Source organism: Gavia stellata, chromosome 3 (genome assembly GCF_030936135.1).
Source record: "Gavia stellata isolate bGavSte3 chromosome 3, bGavSte3.hap2, whole genome shotgun sequence".
Lineage (NCBI taxonomy): Eukaryota > Metazoa > Chordata > Aves > Gaviiformes > Gaviidae > Gavia > Gavia stellata.
The window spans coordinates 18,512,221-18,533,285 of NC_082596.1; the positions used below are offsets into that span (position 1 = coordinate 18,512,221).

The 21,065-nt window shown below is 37.1% G+C and overlaps 1 protein-coding gene across 3 annotated transcripts in view; it reads left to right on the forward strand.

The window, feature by feature from the left end:
- The window catches only part of CSMD3 (CUB and Sushi multiple domains 3), a 731,455-nt gene that overhangs the window by 661,415 nt on the left and 48,975 nt on the right, over positions 1-21,065 (forward strand). For all 3 annotated transcript variants that reach the window (XM_059815714.1, XM_059815715.1, XM_059815716.1), the window contains 4 exons: positions 7,195-7,368; positions 9,989-10,162; positions 13,002-13,187; positions 20,530-20,703. In XM_059815714.1, the coding sequence (XP_059671697.1) occupies positions 7,195-7,368; positions 9,989-10,162; positions 13,002-13,187; positions 20,530-20,703 (708 nt within the window). The remainder of the gene's footprint in view (positions 1-7,194; positions 7,369-9,988; positions 10,163-13,001; positions 13,188-20,529; positions 20,704-21,065) is intronic.

Consider the following 21,065-nt stretch of genomic DNA (forward strand, 5'->3'; position numbering starts at 1 on the left):
CAGCAAGGGTGAGGAAAAGGCTGAGGTACTTAATGCCTTCTTTGCCTCAGTCTTTAATAGCCACACCAGGTATCCCCAGGGTATTCAGCTCCTTGAGCTGGAAGACAAGAATAGGGAGCAAAATAAAGTCTCCACGATCCAGGAGGAAGCAGTTAACGACCTGCTATGCGACCTGGACACTCACAAGTCTATGGGGCCTGATGGCATCCACCCAAGGGTGCTGAGGGAGCTGGCGGAGGAGCTTGCCAAGCCACTCTCCATCATTTCTCAATAGTCCTGGTTAACGGGGGAGGTCCCAGACGAGTGGAGGCTTGCCAACGTGACGCCCATCTACAGGAAGGGCCGGAAGGAGGATCCGGGGAACTACAGGCCTGTCAGCCTGACCTCGGTGCCGAGGAAGATTATGGAGAGGTTCATCTTGAGGGCGCTCACAGGGCACATGCAGGACAACCAAGGGATCAGGCCCAGCCAGCACAGGTTCATGAAAGGCAGGTCCTGCTTGACCAACCTGATCTCCTTCTATGACCAGGTGACCCACCTAGTGGATGAGGGAAAGGCTGTGGATGTTGTCTACCTGGACTTTAGTAAAGCCTTCGACACTGTCTCCCACAGTATTCTCCTGGAGAAGCTGGCGGCTCGTTGCTTAGACAGGTGTATGTTTTGCTGGGTAAAAAACTGGCTGGACGGCTGAGCCCAGAGAGTTGTGGTGAATGGGGTGAAATCCAGTTGGCGGCTGGTCACAAGCAGAGTCCCCCAGGGCTCAGTTTTGGGGCCGGTTTTGTTTAATATATTTATCGATGATCTGGATGAGGGGATTGAGTGCTCCCTCAGCAAGTTTGCAGAAGACACCAAGCTGGGCGGGAGTGTTGATCTGCTTGAGGGTAGGAAGGCTCTTCAGAGGGATCTGGATAGGCTGGATCGATGGCCCAATTGTATGAGGTTCAAGAGGGCCTGGTGCCTGGTCCTGCACTTTGGCCACAACAATCCCATGCAATGCTACAGGCTTGGGGACAAGTGGCTGGAAAGCTGCCCTGCAGAAAAGGACCTGGGGGTGTTGATTGACAGCCGGCTGAAGATGAGCCAGCAGTGTGCCCAGGTGGCCAAGAAGGCCAATGGCATCCTGGCCTGTATCAGAAATAATGTGGCCAGCAGGAGTAGGGAGGTGATCGTGCCCCTGTACTCGGCGCTGGTGAGGCCGCACCTCAAATCCTGTGTTCAGTTTTGGGCCCCTCACTACAAGAAGGACATTGAGGTGCTGGAGCATGTCCAGAGGTGCTGGAGCATGTCCAGAGAAGGGTGACGAAGCTGGTGACGGGTCTGGAGGTCTTAATGAGGAGCAGCTGAGGGAACTGGGGTTGTTCAGTCTGCAGAAGAGGAGGCTAAGGGGAGACCTCATTGCTCTCTAGAATTACCTGAAAGGGGGTTGCAGGGAGGTGGGTGTTGGTCTCTTCTCCCAAGTGACAAGAGATAGGACAAGAGGAAATGGCCTCAAGTTGTGCCATGGGAGGTTTAGACTGGATATTAGGAAAAATTTCTTTTCTGAGAGAGTGGTGAGACACTGGAATGGGCTGCCCAGGGAAGTGGTGGAGTCACCCTCACTGGAGGTGTTCAAGGAACGTGTGGATGTGGCACTGTGGGACATGGTTTAGTGGGCATGGTGGGGTTGGGTTGATGGTTGGACTTGATGATCTTACAAGTCTTTTCAACCATAGTGATTCTGTGATTCAGGTGGCCAAGAAGGCCAACGACATCCTGGCTTGTATCAGAAACAGTGTGGCCATGAGGACTAAGGAAGTGATTGTTCCCCTGTACTGTGTTCAGTTTTGGGCCCATCACTACAAGAAAGACATTGAGGTGTTGGAGCATGTCCAGAGAAGGGCAACAAAGCTGGTGAGGGGTCTGGAGCACAAGTCTTATGAGGAGCTGTTGAGAGAACTGGGGTTGTTCAGTCTGGAGAAGAGGAGGCTGAGGGGAGACCTTATCAGTCTCTACAACTACCTGAAAGGGGGTTGCAGAGAGGTGGGTGCTGGTCTCTTCTCCCAGGTGACAAATGGTAGGACAAGAGGAAATGGCCCCAAGTAGTGCCAGGGGAGGTTTAGACTGGATATTAGGAAAAACTTCTTCACTGAAAGGGTCATCAGACGCTGGAACAGGCTGCCCAGGGAGGTGGTGTAGTCACAATCCCTGGAGATATTTATAAGACATGTGTATGAGGTGCTTAGGGATATGGTTTAGTGGTGGACTTAGCATGGCTAGGTTTACAGTTGGACTGGATGATCTTAAAGGGTTTTTCCATCCTAAATGATTCTATGATTCTATGATTCTACTTCCTTACCTTTTTGCATCTGTTTTCAGTTTTCTGCTACAGTTTTTCTGGCAAATGTTGTTCCTATTTACAGACATCTCTCTCAATATGACACCCAGTTTGCAGTATTTGCACTCTGTCCCCAGTGAAAACACTCCACCTGCAGAGCTTAGCTCCTGAGTATTTTTGTATATGGATTGCATTTAGGAGGAATAATTCAGCTATCTCATTGCAAAAGACAGTTAGCCACATCTTATGGTTATATTGAATGAAGGCCAGTTATTACAACAATCAGTTTTATCATTTTATTCAGTTGCATTATACCAAATTTCACAACTGAAATGTTCCTCTTCCATAATGATTCAATTTGGGTAAGTATGACATATTTCTCAAATGTCCCTTTACGGCTTTGCACTATTTTTTGCAGTAGTGAAATCATATGTTACTTCTTGTTTATACCAGTATGACAAAACTGACATCAATTACATGATGTCAGTTGATGATATGTATATGATACAAGCAAGTGAGTGGAAAAAGTTTTTAGAGATACAGCTGTGAGATAAAATGAAAGAATAGTGTTGATCTTTGATGCCATTGTACAATAAGTATCTCTCTTTCAGAAACAAAGGCAGTTTCTCAGAAAATTTTTCATGTGCAGTATTTCTTTTTCTCAGACTACCAATGAATCAGTAGTAATCTGAAAGCTTTGAAAACTTTCCACAGTCAAAAAAACCTTCAAAACCCCAAACTCACTATTTTTAGATATATATGCACTTAAATATATAGATGCAAACACAAAATACACAAAGAAAATCATCAAAGGCTACTGAATGTCACGGCAAAAAATTATTTCAGAATGTTAATAAGGGGAAATAAATATCTTTATTTGTCACAAATCCCTTAAAATAAGAGTTTAAAATGGAAGTCCTGAGAAACAATTAACAGCAGAATTGATCATAAAAAACACTGGGATATGCATTAATGAATATGAGCATGTTCTAAATGTATAATGAACATTTTGGAATTCTTTTCTTCACGGGTATCTTAAGAGAAAAATGACAAAAGGGAAGAATTCTACGAATAGTCATGAGAAAAATAAACAAACACCTTGCTTTTAGAAGAAATACAACAAAACCAGAATAGGATGGAAGAGAAATTAAGTAATAATTACTCTTCCAAATATGGGTGTGGATGGTGGTGGGGTTTTCTGTTGGTTTGGGAGTTGGTTTTTTTTTTTTTTTATTTCCTCTTCTTTTTTTCTTGGTATTGGAGAAGTAGTGATAGCAACTGTTACAAGTGAAAGGTTTTTATTTCCCCTGAGATAGACCAGCTCTGTGGATGTGTGAAATAGAGTGGGAAAATAAAACAAACAAAAAAAAAACTTCTGGAAAATATTAATGAGTCTCTGACTTGATTGCAGCTTAGGGAATTTATTCAGCTGCATAAATTAATCAAAAATTCAGTAATGTTCTCAAAGTCCCTCTTAACAGGAACTATGTATACACTTTCAGTAGCAAACATACTGAACTGCTTACCACATGTACCTACATGACAGATGGTATTTTGAAAATGAAACAAATAGGGCTGAACCCATCGTTTTGGGTTGGGTTTTTTTTTTTTTTGTGGGATGGTGCTTGTTTTGAAGGTTTTTTTATGTCTCTCAGTCAGACAAATCTTCCCTTGGAAAGCAGAGTGAAAACTGGAGACAAAGCCTGCAAATCCCAAATGTTTATTATTTGTTTTTAAAATTGAGATGAAAAATGTGTCCCAAGTCTGGCATATCTTGTTTTTAAATGATATTTAATTCCTTAACACTATCACAGTAAGTTGATTTAGAATTCTGTTATGATAGAACTACAGTTTTATAATATTCTTCATACATTTAAATTTCTTTATTTTTCAGTTTAGAAACCTTACACAGGGATAGGAGTAGGCTTTACTATCTAAAAAATATACATTTCTTTACTAGTAGTGACTAGTTCACAATTAGTCATGTAATATGGCTAGTGCTCCAAAGATGTAACTGTTATACAGAGTGGGAGGAAATAATCAAGGCAGAGGGATGTGAAGTAATAGAATCATAGAACAGCCCAAGTTGAAAGGGACCTCGAAAGATATCTGGTCCAACCTTTCATGGGAAAGGGACCTGAGATGGCATTCTCTAGCGTCCTGACAAGTCACATCTTGAAAACTTCCAGTGATGGGGACTCCATCACATCCCTTGCGAGGTTGTTCCAGTGAATGTTTGTTCTTACAGTAAAAAAAATTCTTTCTTATGTCACGATGAAACCTCTCCCAGTGCAATTTCTACCCATTGCCCCTTGTCCTCTCCATGTGACTCCTTGTGAAGAGAGAGCCTCCGTCCTTTGTAGCCACCCTCTAAGTACTGGAATACTGTGATGAGGTCCCCCCTGAGCCTTCTCTTCTTCAGGGACTAACACCTTCAGCCTTTCCTCATAGGACAGGTTCTCCAGCCCTTTGATTATTTTCATGGCCCTCCTTTGGACCCTTTCCAGTCTGTCTGCATCTTTCTTCAGTGGTGAGGACAAGAATGGACACAGTACTCCAGGTGCAGCCTGACAAGTGCTGAGTGGGTTGATTGCATCTCTATCTCTGCTAGTAATGCCCCTGCACATGCAACCCAGGATCCAATTTGCTTTTGTTCCTGCAGCGGCACACTTCTGACTCATGTTCAGCTTGTTGTCCACCAGGATCCCCATGTCCCTTTCAGCAAAGCTGCTACCCAGCCACACAGATCCTAGCCAGTACTGGGCTCTTTGGTTATTCCTTCCCAGGTGCAGGACCTTGCACTTGTCTTCGTTAAACTTCATACACTTCTTGCTAGCCCACTCTTCTAGCTTGTCCAGGTCTCTCCGTAAGATGGCTCTCCCTTCTGATGTGTTCACCTCACCACCCAGTCTGATGCCATCAGCAAACTTGTGAGGGTGCTTTCAATCCCATCATCCAGATCACTTATGAATATCTTGGAGCCCCATATCGATGGCTGGGGGATCCCACTTGTGACAGGCTGGCAAGACCCTCTGTGTGTGGTCTCGAAGCACCCAATCTGTACCTTGCCAGTTGGTCCAGGAAAAGGCTGTGGAAAACAGGATCAAATGTTTTACTGAAGTCCAGGTAAATAACATCCACTGCTCTCCCCTTGTCAACAGAAGATGTCAAAGTCAGTCAAAAGAAAAGAAGATAGAAAAAAAGAAACTCAAAATTCAAAAGGAGTCATCAAAACTAGGGCCTGAGAGTTTTATGAAAATGAGAGGAAGTAGGCTGAGAGGATGGGAATTTTAAGTGATTTTAAATTTTCTCAAGCTAGACAGAGACATTAATATAAGACTTACAGGTGATTTACAATTAATTTTTCACCTGTTGCAGTTACCTGGTTTTTGTAATGTCCACTCACAGTTGCCGAAACTGCAGTGTGATCTTAGTCATCCGATGTGTTGAATTACTTCAGTTTTATCCCCGCTGCACAGGAAACAGAGCTTGACCTTGCTGGTGATGTATTCTGCTTCTGTTCCTTATACAGAAGTCAAATTGCACTCATCAGTCTAATCTGTGTGAAGGTTCACATACTACCTATATTGTAAATTCTGATGGTTTTATCATGAGTCATACGATGAAATACTATACAAGGCTTAAGTTGCCAGATGCAATATATAAGGAAATCTCAGATTTGCAGTTTGTTTTTTTTATAAGAAGGTTCTAGCCTTGAAAGAATAAGGCAAAAATATTGAAAATTACATCAGAGTATTATAAACACTTAAAAGCTCAAAGGAAAAAACAGTCTAAACTATATTGCTTCTAAATGTCCTTTCTTATTAGCAACCCCATGTTTTCGGGTTTTGTGGGGGTTTTTTTGAGGAGAAAAGGGAAGCATAGGAGTTTGGGTGACTGGTAATATTTTTTATCACTAAAGTACTAGCTGAAACACTACTCGTTTTTCTTGCTTGCCTTACTTGTTTTGGCAGTAAGTTCTCTGCCATATGTCACAGTCTCCATGAGGTCAACCATTCTCAGAGGATTTTCCATTACCACATTATTTGTTGGATCACAGTGCCCATTTTCCAGAGTTCATTAAGAAAAATAGTAACAAATGACACATGGTTCATTCTTTTTCCCAGCCTCTCTCCAGAGTAAATGTCTGTGACTTTCATAGTGTAAATAAATTTTTTCTCATATTTTGAGAATACAGGGTAGAAGATTAGGCCAAGACATAGAAAAGGTTTTGGTTGCAGGACATTTGGCTGTAGTTGCACTGACTGCCTTTAGCCCAAACATGTCAATCTCTTTGGGATTCCTTTGGGATCTATAGGACAGAAAGAATGGAAGACAATCCAGAGAGTCAGATTCCTGCAATAAATTGTCCAAGTTAATTTTTTTCCATTGTAAGAAGGCTATATTTATGACATCCACATGGACTTATATTTATCATGGATTTATATTTATAATACTTACATTATTTTTATCTGTATTTATATGGATTTTTAATTTTTATTTAAATGCATAATGGTGTAATGTTATTTTTATTAAGTTTAATCTTAACTAGTGGAAATAATACAGAATTTTACAGGTTTTAATAAAAAGGAGTTACTCAAATTGTTTTACAAGAAATTTGATAACATATATGACATATAATCCCTTTGCTACACTGTCTTTTTGTAATTTTTTTATATGGGTACAGTCCTACCTATGCAAATGCAATACTGCAGTTTTCCTGAAGTTAATAAAAATAAACCTTTGAATGAAATCAATAAAAAAAAATTGAAAGATGTTCAGCATTTCTTTGTTTTAATTAAGGAGGTATATTTAAAATTTCTCTGCATATTTACTGATCATTTGTTCTTTGTTTTTTTAATTTACTTTGAAAAATCTAGCTGGTCACTGTGGTTTTCCAGATCTTATAGTCAACGGTCAAGTAATTGGAGAAAATTATGGCTATAGAGACACAGTTGTATACCAGTGCAGTCCTGGTTTTCGGTTGATTGGTTCTTCTGTACGAATCTGTCAACAGGATCACAACTGGTCTGGTCAACTTCCATCCTGTGTGCGTAAGTAAGCATGGCAACACATACTGATTGATGTTACAGGAATGTCTATGTCAGACAAGATGAGGAGTGACTTTGCAACTTAGTATTAATTTTTCAAAAAAAAAGATTTAAAGCAAAACTTCAAAAGTATGTGGCCACCTAAAATCTGTGATTCATCTGTCAGGTGAAATTTAATGTTGTCGCTTAAAATTTCCATTGCATCTCTTGGCTGCTAAATACCTGTTATTTATATACGAATATGAAAATTCTTAAAAAAATAATGCGACTTAGGCACCCAAGTACTCAAATTTGAAAATGGCTTTATGTCCATTAGTGGCTTTTGGAGATATTTAAGGTACATTTACTTTGACTGAGGTAGTTAGATAAGTAGATATTCTTGAATTACACTTTTAGCACTGATGATTAAAATGTTTGCTTCAACAAACTTTTTTTTTCCTTCTCCTCACAGAGATACTGTTACTTTGTTTTCTGGTTTGTGTTCTGCCTTTTGTATTTTGTTAATGAGGCTCCTTTTGTGTGATAAGAGTGTTAACATAGCAAATGAAATACCATTAAGTAATGACAGAAAATACTGTATTCCATTTAGGAAAATTTGAGAGTTCTTGAAGGATTCTCAAGCAAATTACAACTATGTTTCAATAATTCAGATTCAGTAATATCAGTGTATTGAAAATGTATCAGTCCACCTCCAAATATTCTATTTTTATGGCTACGTTTTTGTAGCAGAAACTATCTGAATGATGAATCACAATATACAATGTTAATTCATTACCCTTATTGCTCACTTTTTACTTTGTTTTACATAGAACTAGATATACATAACACTACTATAATAATTGTATTTCTTAATTTTGTTTCCAGTTTATGATCTAGTAATAGATCATTACTTCTTTATATTACATTTCAGACCAACACACCTCTTTATAGGTAACTGCTAAGGCAATAAAATTAGACACCATTAATCAAGAATTTCTAAATTAAAATGTTAATATCAATGTTAAAACTGAAAAAAAAATTGTTTTGGATGTGCTAACAGCAGAGAAAATGTACATATTTTCTTCCTCTAATCAAGTGGAAGCTGCTTGTTTGAATACAGGAGAATGCGCAATACAGCACTTCCGAAAAGGACACAAGGCTTGGGAAAAAGCTTAAATTGCAAAAGGCTGCTATAAACAGCAGCTGCCTCTAACTTCATGATAGATATTTAGGAACAGCTCCACTTCAGATCAAAGGTTCAAATGAAGTGTAGAAAAATATTCTCACATTTCTTTATATATTTAACTTTAGGTGTTTTAATTGAATTTTTGAGATTATTTGTTTAAATTTAGTGATTCTGACCTCTTCACTTTTGAATTCACAATTCTTCTTGCTTATATAGTGGGCAGAGGTATTACTACTGTTGTGTGTTGCTACTGTATATTCCTGGGTATTAAAAATTGTATGCAAATTTTATACTTCTGTTTTCACAAGAATAATTTTTATTGTTATTATTTATACATTAAAAAACATGTCTGTGGGTTGAATGTATATCTTTGCCTGACAGTTTAACATGTTACTAATTTACTGTATGATTCCAATTACTTTTTTGGGGGAAAAATTCCTTATATAAAAATTTCTGATACCAGTAACATAAAGTTAATATATTTAATTAAAATAACATACTTAGAGATATTAATAAATCATACAGAATTCAATTTAACTTGTCTGTATGCTATACTAGTTCTTAAGGACCATTTTCACTTTCTTGATGTTGCTAAAAAAATTATTTTATTTCAATTGTATGAATGGGTTTCTTTTAGAGTTATCACAATAAGTCTATTCTACATGGAGAAAAAGAACATATATTTGTCAGACCTAAAAAAATTAATTTAGAAAAATAATGAAGTTTCTAAAGTGATAAAAATTTGAGAGTTAAATTATTTATTCTGTGATTTTTTTCTTCATTTTAAATTACTGATGAGCATTTTATTTATCAACAGCTGGAGTTTTTTAAAACATAGGAGAAAATATTTACCCATTTTTAAAATTGTTTTTGGAAAATTAATTTGTGTTTTACTTTCATTACTATTTTTGCATCTAGTCTTTATGGTCACAGAAAAAGAATTTTACCTTCTGTAGTCAGTTTTTGTATAAATACAAGAAAAGTTTCACAGTTCCCATAATGATTCATATATCCAGTCATAAATTTATGACTTCACTAAGTACTTAGGTCTCAACGATAAAACAGAGTGAGTGGATGCTAAGACATATTTATAAGAAATAATACCTGAGGAACGAATGCACTGAAATATTTCCTTTGAATTTCAGGCTATATGTAATGAAAATCAAATGCTTGCTTTTCTCCTAATTCTTCAGAAAAGCTTTATTCATTTGCCCTGATAACTGCTTGGCAAATTCTATTAAGTTTATTTAAATATTTAAATAAGTGCTTGAACATTTACTAAAATATGTCTTAGTTCTTATTCAGTTCAGAGAAATGTGAATCTTTCAGGGAAAGTACTGAATATCTTATCACATCAAAACTTGAAGATACTATTACATAATGATTATCTATTACATAAATAAAGTGATAACAGCATGTTCTGTTTGTTATTTGTTTCTTTGTTTTGTGCTGTGCTAGCCGTTAGCTGTGGTCACCCTGGTAGTCCTATTTATGGAAGAACAAGTGGAAATGGTTTCAACTTCAATGACGTTGTGACATTCTCATGTAATACTGGGTATGTTATGCAAGGGCCAACCAAAGCACAGTGTCAGGCTAATAGGCAATGGAGCCACCCACCTCCAATATGCAAAGGTGAGAATACAAGCATTTACAGATTTTAAACTTAGTTGGAAAATTAAGGTTGAAAAATAAACTGAAGGTAAAGGGACACTGTCAAGACAAAATGATGCTTCTCTTACTAACAGGCATCAAATTGTTAAAGAAGATGTTTCATGATTCTATGATTCCATGATTTTTCGGTTAGGTCTGTTCTACATTCAGGTTGACAGGATAGCTGTTGCAGACAAACTTTCTCATGTGTCTGTAGTTTGTATGGATTTTTTAAAATGGTTTCTACAAGTTCCTTAAGAAATTATGCAGAGATAATTAAAAGCTTAAATCCTGAAATAATGTTCTCTGCATTTTTAGCCAACATAGTTCTAATAGGTGCATAGGAAAACATACTGTTTTTTCCTTTTACATTTCCATTGATCTGATTGGTCATCTTGACTTCTTTAATTTTTATTCTAATTTGTTAGCATGTTCCATCTGGGCTGGTTCTCAACACTTCTGGATATTGTTTTTTAAATTCTTTCACTGAAAATGAAAGAATATTATGACATTAGTTCTGTTTGAGTTTTCATAAGCACTTTTAGAAAAGTTTTATCACCATTGTCCTTTTTAAGTCTATTGTTACGTGCTTTTAGAATATTTTAATTGTTCTCATTTAGAAAAATGTATTTTATGCTATAACCTGCTTGCATACATGCAAAAATTGTATTGTTTTTCATCATCTTCCCAGCAGCTTCTGTGGATTTTTATATGTACACAGCCTAAGTCATGTTATGTATTTATAGTAATTTTATTTTCTATATTTTCCTTCCAATAGGTGTCTTCCACTTTCCTTTGATCACTTTGTCTCAAGTGATACTGCCAAATAGTTTACAGAACTTAAATTTCCAAGGACCTTTTTGTTGATGAGAAGTTATTATTTTTTAGATTTACAATACTAAACATGTACTGTATATTAAGGGTACCTAATAGATCTCATCTTCAGTCCAGTTGCTATAAATCACCTAGGTGTTCTGGTATTGCAGAGTAATGTGCCAAAGTGTCTGATATGTTATTGGCCTGTAGGGATCCATAAATGAGTTGATCAGGTTATTTTTTGGAAATTTTATACAGTCCTGAAATTTTCTATTGGTTTTAGAACAGACTTTAAAATCAAAAGAACCAACTTTGTGTAGAACATTATTAGTAGTGTCTGTAATGTGCAGTGAAATCAATTCTAATTAATATGATTTTGTTCCATTTGCATTGAAGTTAAAAAAAATAAAAAGATGTTACCTTGCATAATTGTAAACTGCCTAAAGTGCAATATTATAGAAAGGGCTGCACTCCTTTGTGAAGGCTGAATTTGCAATCGTCATAGAAATTCAGCAGTGCACTTGTGTTGTTATACTGGCTACAATTTTGCTAAACAGCTAGTTTCCTAGCCAACTATAATAACAGTGGAAAACTACTGAAGTGGTCAAAGCTCCTTGTATTTTCTTTCAAGTGTTCACTACTCCAGATTTATTAATAAATAATTTTCATTACTTAAAGTACATGCCTAATAATGTGAAGATGAATGTTCAATTGTTACAAAATGCTTATCTAAAAGAATGAAAATTGATAGAAATATAGCTCAAATTTTTATCCAGGAAAAAAAATAAATTTTCAACACTGTCCATTAATACAAGTAAAAAAATTAATCTATCATTTAATGTTAAAGAAATCCAACCAGAAAGTTATTTCTGTCCTTGAAAATTGTATGTATTCTACTCTTGCGGTACCAATATTTGAGAACCAGGATGAGCACAAAAGCAGACTCCAACGTTTAGGATAGTGACTAGCGAGAAGTAGGTGAGCCATAAAATAACTACATTGAGTGATGTAGGTAGGAAAAATGATCTTGAATTGCATCTGGAATTAGCTTTTTTTTCTTTTTAGATTACAGAGCTTTTTAGCATATTTTGATACTTTTACGTACACTCATCCATGCTCATACACATACAGAGATATATATGTATTTGTACAGAGGTACATACACATATGTGTATAAACATGCAATTTATTATAAGGGTATAGGGATAGTAATTTTGACATGAACTGTAGTTTTCTAGAGTAACACTGGGTAGGTGATGTTTTTACTTGACCAGAGGAGTCTATTGCATGGAAACTTATAAAAAAAATCTCCATGACCCCCAAAATAAGTATTATACTCCCCTCACCAGACAGCTGTAAGTTGCAAAAAAGGAAAAATAAAAAATCAGTCTTCAGTGACTTTCAAACTTATGAATCCTAGAGTAGTTAAGTACTCAAAAAAATCCACCAGTATTCTTAACCATCAAAGTATACCCCTATTTTTAAAAGCACATACCCATTTGTTGGGATATTTGCCTGTTCTAGCAGAACCACCACAGTCTTACCTAAGAGACCATGTGCCCTTTAGCTCAAAAGATCTGCCGCAAAGGCGCTCCATTATCAAAATGTTAGTATAGGAACATAAGTATATTTGCATGGCTGTGTGGGTTAGACCAAAGGCACACCTAGCCCCATAACCTGTTTTCAGCTGCGGACAATAATTTATGTCAAGACAAGAGTATAAGTTGAATATATTGGTATGTATAGTCAATTTTAGTGGCAAATACTTTTACAGCGTCATCACACTCTGTGAAGAAAAATTCTTTTTATTTGCTCTGAGTTTAGCATCTCCTGGTTTTAGCATCTCCTGGTTTCATATCATCTTCCTAATTCAGTATCATTATATATAAAATCAGGGTAGCAACACATTGGAAGTTTCTCATACAAAGGATAGGAGACCATTTAAAACCATTTTAGTAAACTGTATTTGTATGACTCTCAAGTCTGTGTTGTTTTTTTTTTTTAGTGGTCAATTGCTCTGATCCTGGAATTCCTGCAAATTCTATAAGAGAAAGTAAAATCGAACATGGAAATTTCACATATGGCACAGTGGTATTTTATGACTGTAATCCTGGATATTTTTTATTTGGCTCTTCAGTTTTAATTTGTCAACCAAATGGCCACTGGGACAAACCTCTACCTGAATGCATTAGTAAGTAGATAATGTGTATGCTTCTACAAAGAATGTGGACTAGACTAGGTATTATTTTGCACAACATTTCCATCAGTCTCATGACAGCTATTAAAATAATCATATTTCTATACATTTGTGTGTGTGCAGTAATGATGGAAGGTCTCAGTAGCAGCTGAAGTAGCGCAGTTACATTATTATTGTATGAGGCAAATAACATAGAAACCTTGGGAAGTGCAATAACTGAAACAAATATCTCTGAATGCTTCAGCACAATGATCCCTGATAGCAGGGGTAGAAGGTCAAAACATATCCATTGAATTTGCTAATATTTAGCCTCCATTGGCCTCAAAGCTATAATCCCATTGAAACTTAAAAACTATAGTACCCAAATATTGACTTATGTCACTATAGTGCTTTCTGGATTTCTCTTGGGACAACCGCAAGGTCAGACTATCTATGAAGACAGTAAGCAAATAGTAATGGCACTGTAGAGCACCAAAAGTGTCCTCTGGATCATGTCCTCAGCTTACCACACTACCAGATGTACGTGAACATCATACTCATATGTAACCGACCCACTAAGGCGAGTGGAACAACACAAGGAGGTTGGGTTTTTTTGGCTTGTCATAAGCAACTTTCTAGCTGTGATGTAGATATAGCCACAGATGTTTCATAAGTTTTTAATTTGCTGAGAAAGGCTGAAAGATTTATTTTCTAGACATTAAAGGGGAAACAGGCTAAGGGTTCCTTATTCGGGAATTATGGATTGGTATTTGCAATATTGTAGATGTTAGTTCTCAGTTTTACCTTTATTAGTCTTCCTTAATTGACATTTCTCCAGTTCTGCTATTGTCTCTCAAAAAAAAAAACAAACAAACAAAAAAAAAAAACAACAACAAAAAAAAAAATCTGAAAACTTTATTTCTTATTATTGTGAAAACCTTTAGTTCTGGAAGTTGTCCCTTTCTTTGATGGGATAAATAGCTTGATTGCAAGTCACAGTTAAACTTATAATAAAGAGTCTAACAGTTTAACATTAAATTTTAAGGTAACATTACCATTTCAGAAAGATAAATGTTACTTAATAGTAACATATCTCCAAAGAGAAAGAAATTCTAAAGGTAAAAGTGCAAAGATTTCTTCTTTTTACTTTTGTATTTTTATCTCTCAGTCTTCTTTCAGAATTGTCACAAGCAATTTAATAATACAGATTTTACTCTTCTTTTACTCTGACCTTTGGGAGTGAGAGTGCTATATATACTTTTGAAAGGGCATCCTCAGCTTTATTTGTGTCATTTATATAAAGGGTCAATGAAGTCTAACCTAGGCACTATCTATGATATTTTGTAACCATAAAGCTTACCAAAACTTATTCTGATGCAGCTACTGAGTATTTTTGATAAGAGCCTTTCAGGTTCTGGAGTGTTTTGCAAATTGTGTCCCTTTTAGACATAAGCGGGGCAGTCATTTAGTAGGCGCACATTTTTCCACTCTAAGAGCAATGGAAAAGAAGTGGAAAGCTTGCTGGATGTTTTTCTTTGACCCAGGTTGGAATATATTTTTGACCTAGTTGGATTTCACTGTCTCTCTAACTAGTCTCAAAGAACATAACTTTTTCTGAAATATCACTAGAGTAATGGAGAAGAGACATGGTAACAAAGGAAAAGTTGTTCACCTGTAAAGTGACTCAATTCCTATGAAATGTGTTGTTGCTAGACTTCTTCTAGCTACTAGAAATCCTGTAAGAAGCAGAATTCAACATTGGCCTGGACCATAATTCCCTTTCAATTCTCCCTTTGAATTAAAGACTTTCAGGGGCATACACTACTTAGGCAAATGTTGCTGGTAAAATACTCTAAATTTGAAATGTACTCAAAATGAAAGATATGTTTGGACAATATACCTCAAAAAATTCCTGTAACCATATCATTTTTTTTTTGTACTGCAAAGTATTCTCAGTTTAATTCTGATACACATGCTCTGATTTGTTATTTTTAAGCTACTGAGATGTGAGTACACATAATCCACACCTTCCAAGCTTGAAATCCAAATAATGTAGACTAGTTTTTTGCTGGTGTCTGTGCCATCCTCTCAATAATTCTATTGCAGCACCTTGTCCTGACATTTCTTCCCTCACAATATGACATATACAGCCACTTCCAGATGTCAGATAGAATGATAAGAATTGTTGACAACTATACAGATGAAAGAAAATTGAAGTGTACTTTTTAATTCAGTACACAAGAATTAGGGTACAACAGTTATAAATTTAATAGAACATTTGGAAATGTAATTGTTTTTCCAGTATGTTGTATATTTTGTCCATAATGAGTATTAGCTGGGTATTTTGCTTATTGGGATTTCTGAGGGAAAAATAAATAGCCATTGAAATGTCACACTGGCAAAAGAATTATTTGCATATCTTTCTCTCAGAATTTATTCTTTTTTCTTGTAAGGAAAGTGAGGTTTTGGTGTGACAGAAATTGTTTGATATTTGTCCATAATAATGAAAAAAAAATTTGACGTGATATTTTTACATACTCTGAAGAAGATTAATAACATTATTCTCTTTTAATTTTTTTATTCCTTTATAATTTATTCTTAAAATCTGAATCAAAGCTTAAAGTAAAATTAAATATTACACATCTATAAAAAGGTACTGTGCAGGTATGTGGTGGAACAGGACTAGATCAACTGGCAAATCTTTAGGATACTTTCCATGGAGTGCAAGAACTCTCAGTCCCCAGGTGTAAGAAATCAGGAAAGGACGGCAAGAGACTGGCATGGCTGAATTGAGACCTGCTGGTCAAACTAAATGGCAAGAAGGAAGTGCACAGGCGGTAGAAACAGGGACAGGTATCCTGGGAAGAGTATAGGGACGCTGCCTGGTTGTGTAGGTATGGAGTCAGGAAGGTAAAGGCGCAGATGGGACTAAACTTGGCAAGGGATGCAAAGAATAATAAGGGCTTCTACAGGTATGTCAGCCAGTAAAGGAAGGTCAAAGAAAGCATACCCCTCCTGGTGAACAAGACTGACAAACTGCTAACAACGGACGAGGTGAAGGCTGAGGTACTTAACAATTTTTTGACTCAGTCTTCACTGGCAACCCCTCTTCCCACACTTCTGGAGTGGATGGACTGCAACACAGGGGCTGGAGGAGCAAAGTCCCTCCCAATGGAAGAGAGGATCAGGTCTGTGACCACTTGAGGAACCTGAATATACATAAGTCTATGGGACCTGACGAGATGCATCCCAGAGTCCTGAGGGAATTGGCTGGTGATGTAGTTGTCAAGTCACTCTCCATGATACTTGAGAAGTCATGGCAGTCAGGTGAAGTCCATGGTAACTGGAAAAAGGGAAACATTGCACCCATTTTTAAAAAAGGTAGAAAGGAGGACCCTGGGAACTACCAACCCATCAGCCTCACCTCTGTGCCTGGGAAGATCATGGAACAGATCCTCCTAGAAGCTATGCTAAAAGCACGTGAGAACAGGGAGGTGATTTGAGACAGCTAGCATGGCTTCACCAAGGGCAAGTCCTGCATGACCAACATAGTGGCCTTCTAAGATGGAGTGACTACATCAGTGGACAAGGGAAGAGCTACGGATGTTATCTATCTGGATTTCTGTAAGGCCTTTGACATGGTTGCTCACAACATCCTTCTCTCTAAATTGGAGAGATATGGATTTGATGGGTGGACTGTTCAGTGGATGAGGAATTGGTTAGACGGTCGCATCCAGAGGGTAGTGGTCAACAGTTCAATGTCCAGATGGAGATCTGTGACAAGTGGTGCCCCTCAGGGGCCTGTGTTGGGACCAGTACCATTTAATATCTTCGTCAATGACATAGACAGTGGGATCGAGTGTGCCCTCAGCAAGTTTGCAGATGACACTAAGCTGAGTGGTGCAGTTGACACACCTGAGGGAGGGGATGCCATCCAGTGGGACCTGGACAGGCTTGAGAAGTGGGCCCATGTGAAACTCATGAGGTTCAACAAGGCCAAGTGCAAGGTCCTGCACCTGGGTCGAGGCAACTCCCAGTATCAATAGAGGCTGGGATATGAAGGGATTGAGAGCAGCCCTGAGAAGAAGGACTTGGAGGTACTGGTGGATGCAAAACTGGACATGAGCCGGCAATGTGCGCTCACAGCCCAGAAAACTAACCATATCCTGGGCTGCATCAAAAGAAGAGCGGTCAGCAGGTTGAGTGAGGTGATTTTGCCTCTCTACTCTGCTCTGGTGAGACCGCACCTGGAGTACTGCATTCAGCTCTGGAGTCCTCAGTACAGGAAGGACATGGACCTGTTGGAGTGGGTCCAGAGGAGGGCCACAAAAATGATCAGAGGGATAGAACACCTCTCCTGAGGCTGAGAGAGTTGGGGTTGTTCAGCCTGGAGAAGAGAAGTCTGCAGGGAGACCTTATTGAGGCCTTTCAGTACTTAAAGGGGACTTATAGGAAAGATGGGGACAAACTTTTTAGCAGGGCCTGTTGTGATAGGACAAGGGGTAATGGTTTTAAACTAAAAGAGGGTAGATTTAGACTAGATGCAAGGAAGAAGTTTTTTATGATGAGGGTGGTGAAACATTGGAACAGGTTTCCCAGAGAGGTGGTAGATGCCCCATCCCTGGAAACATTCAAGGTCAGGTTGGATGGGGCTCTGAGCAACCTGATCTAGTGGAAGGTGTCCCTGCTCATTGCAGGGGGGGTTGGACTAGATGACCTTTAAAGGTCCCTTCCAATCCAAACTATTCTATAATTCTATGATTCTATAACAGAGAGGCAGAAAGGAAGAAATTGATGGAAATAAAATGGAGGATGAATTAGCATTAGGAGAAAAAAACAAGAAATATGATCAACGCTTCATATGAAATCCCCACCTGAGAACGTGAATATCAATGTAACAATTGTAGAATGTATAGTCAAGTTAAGAGTAGCATTACAGAGTGGTTAATTTTCTAAATCAGTTATTAGGAATCCAGGACTTTTAGACGTATGTGTAAACATAAAAGATAAGAATGTATTGGAAAGCCCAAAACTGAATGCTGTAAGGTACCAGTGTGAAATTAACTTTTATTCTATGACAACATCTGAAAAGGGCAAAAGAATCAATCATGAAAAATACAAATAACAAAAACACTTAAAAATTGTGAATGTTCTTCACAAGAAGTAATACTTTCATTTTATTGAAGCCTGCATGACGAACATGCCTTTTTATTAACAATGTTCTAAGTTTGCCTTCTCTACAATCATACATAATTAATAGTAGATTTTATTTATAAGCAATTGATTAAACAAATAACATGCTAACAGCAAGTGCCTAGTTTGTAAAGCTAACCATTCTGACCATTTTACTCAAAGTCCTGTGAGCCTACAAAATGGTCACAGGGGTCAGTGGCACTAGGTAGGATTCAAAGTCAATCAACCACATACCACATTCCTAAATCCTTTGTGGGTTTGTCAGGAAGGTTATGCACCTTGCAAGTTGGACCCTTAAGAGAACATGGGTCGTTGAAAACAGATCAGTATATGTATAAATGTAAAGCTCTAAAACCAAGAATAATCATTAGAGGAAGATGAATGATCACACATGACTTTGGTCATATGTTGTGTTGTACAACCATTGTACTGTTGTATACATCTGAAGTGCTATGGAATTGAATACATCCTCAACCCTGGCTTTTTCTGATAAAAAAATCCTGCTGAAAATCTTATGGTATCAAAGATGATGAAGTATTGGTAAAAACTACATTTTTTTGATTTAGGGGGCTGTTCTTGTACCCTGGTATTTGTAGCTGTAACTTGTGGTTTTCATGATGCATAAATACAAAGGTCTTTGGCTAAGATACGTCACATGCCATGGACAGGTGTAAGATAAAAAGAAATCAGGCATGCAAGGCTAATTTCATTCTGTGAACAGAGTGAATTTGGTTTACGGATTTTAACTGTGCATTTCCTGAACTTGACATTGTTAGCTTGCTTTTAAATTAACTCCTTGCTCTGAATTATTAAAAGTTTTCTCTATGTTTATTCCACATGTGATGGAGTTTCTTTTGTACATTTTTGATATGTGATCTTAATCTTAAGGACAGACTAGCTATTTCTTTTCAATGCAGAACTTCGTTTCTATTACATACATTGTCCATGTAGATAATGTCCTTTGTAATGATGCATAAGACCTTTTGTGATTTTACGTTAGTCCTATGGAGTAGCTAGCTTCCTTTTGATCTAGCCAAGGTAGCTTCACTGTTACTTTATACAACTTGCCAGCAGATAGGAGGCTGCTGAAATTATTTCAGTGGTGTTATCCTGATTTTAGATTAGGTTTCTATCATTTAGCCTGCTTTTTATTCCTAAAAAGAATTACTGCTTTTGACCATTTATAGCAAGAGCCACTTACCATAATTTTCTGTATGAGGCAACTAATGAACAAAAAATATCATGCTAAATTTTCCCATTTTGTTTCCTGAGTTTACGTACTTCATGACATTGGAGCCAGTTAGCAAAATTAGGTGTGTATAAGCTAACTGTTGGATACTCTTATGTGCAATCTGTAAGTGAAAGTCACAAAAATGTCAAAATTAAGAATACTAAAAGTTAATCACAGTATGGAAATAACTAGCAATTATTGACCAAATTCTACTCAATAATTTTTTATAAGGAGTTTATCCATGACCATTTCTAAGATTGGGATCCTGTAGAAATTCCCTCCAATCTCTGTGCAATTAACATCAATGGATGATGGCTAGGAATATTTTAAAAATATGTAAACAAATATTTTATTTATACAATAAATGTATGTACAATAATATTGTATGCAATACAATATTTTAAGTAACTAAACCCATTAATCTGAAATTAGTATATTAGAATTAAGGTTCATGGCAAAATTTAGCAAAAATTATCTTGTTTATAAACCTAATAGACTTCATAACCAAATGATTTGGGACCAGTGGATGAGAGATGAAGGTCTGCATACTCTTTACCTCAGCAGTGACTTTGGCAGATACTGTCTTCCTGTATTTTTTCTCTGAAGAGTACATGCATCAGTGTGTTTGTGTTTGTGCATGTGTGTGGGTGTGTGCGCATGTGTTCACGCCATAAAGATCACCTTAGTGAATGAGTGTCTTTGGACATTAATATCTATATCTAAAATACCTTTTTGACATCTCCAAACATTTGTTTCACAGCTTTTGGTCTGTAATATATTTCACATTTCCAACATAATGTGCCCCCCTCCCCCAAACCCTGAAAAGGTCAGTCTCTTCACAAAGTTTATGTATAGAGTTATGAAAATGATAACTACAAACTCTTTGATCAGTGATAATAACCTTTTTTTATCTCCAATAATTATGCATTGTAGTGATTGACTGTGGCCATCCTGGCGTTCCTCCTAACGCGGTCCTGTCTGGAGAAAAATATACGTTTGGGTCTACTGTTCATTATACCTGCACAGGTAGACGATCGCTGTTAGGGCAGTCATCTCGTACATGTCAGTTAAATGGACACTGGAGTGGATCTCTTCCTCATTGCTCAGGTAATATTTTTGAATCAATGAATATGCCCTGACATTGTTTTGAATGTATTTTGATTTTATTAGAAGGCCATTTTAAAATCTGGAAAATCATGAATAAAACTGAAGTGCTATCTCAGTAGAAGTAAAAAAAGTAAAACCAAAACAGGAAAAACTGTTAGCAAGAAAATAATTTGGGAGAAGTAGGTTTTCTCAGTGACATTTAATACTAATAGGAAATTGCACATTCAATAGAATGTTAAAGGAACGGGCTGGTTTTGAAAATATTTTATATATGACTTCTGGGAAGAGTATTAATTTCCACAGGGAAACCTTGCATCATTGTCTCTTCAACATGATGGGTTATTTTTTTTTTTTAACTTGCA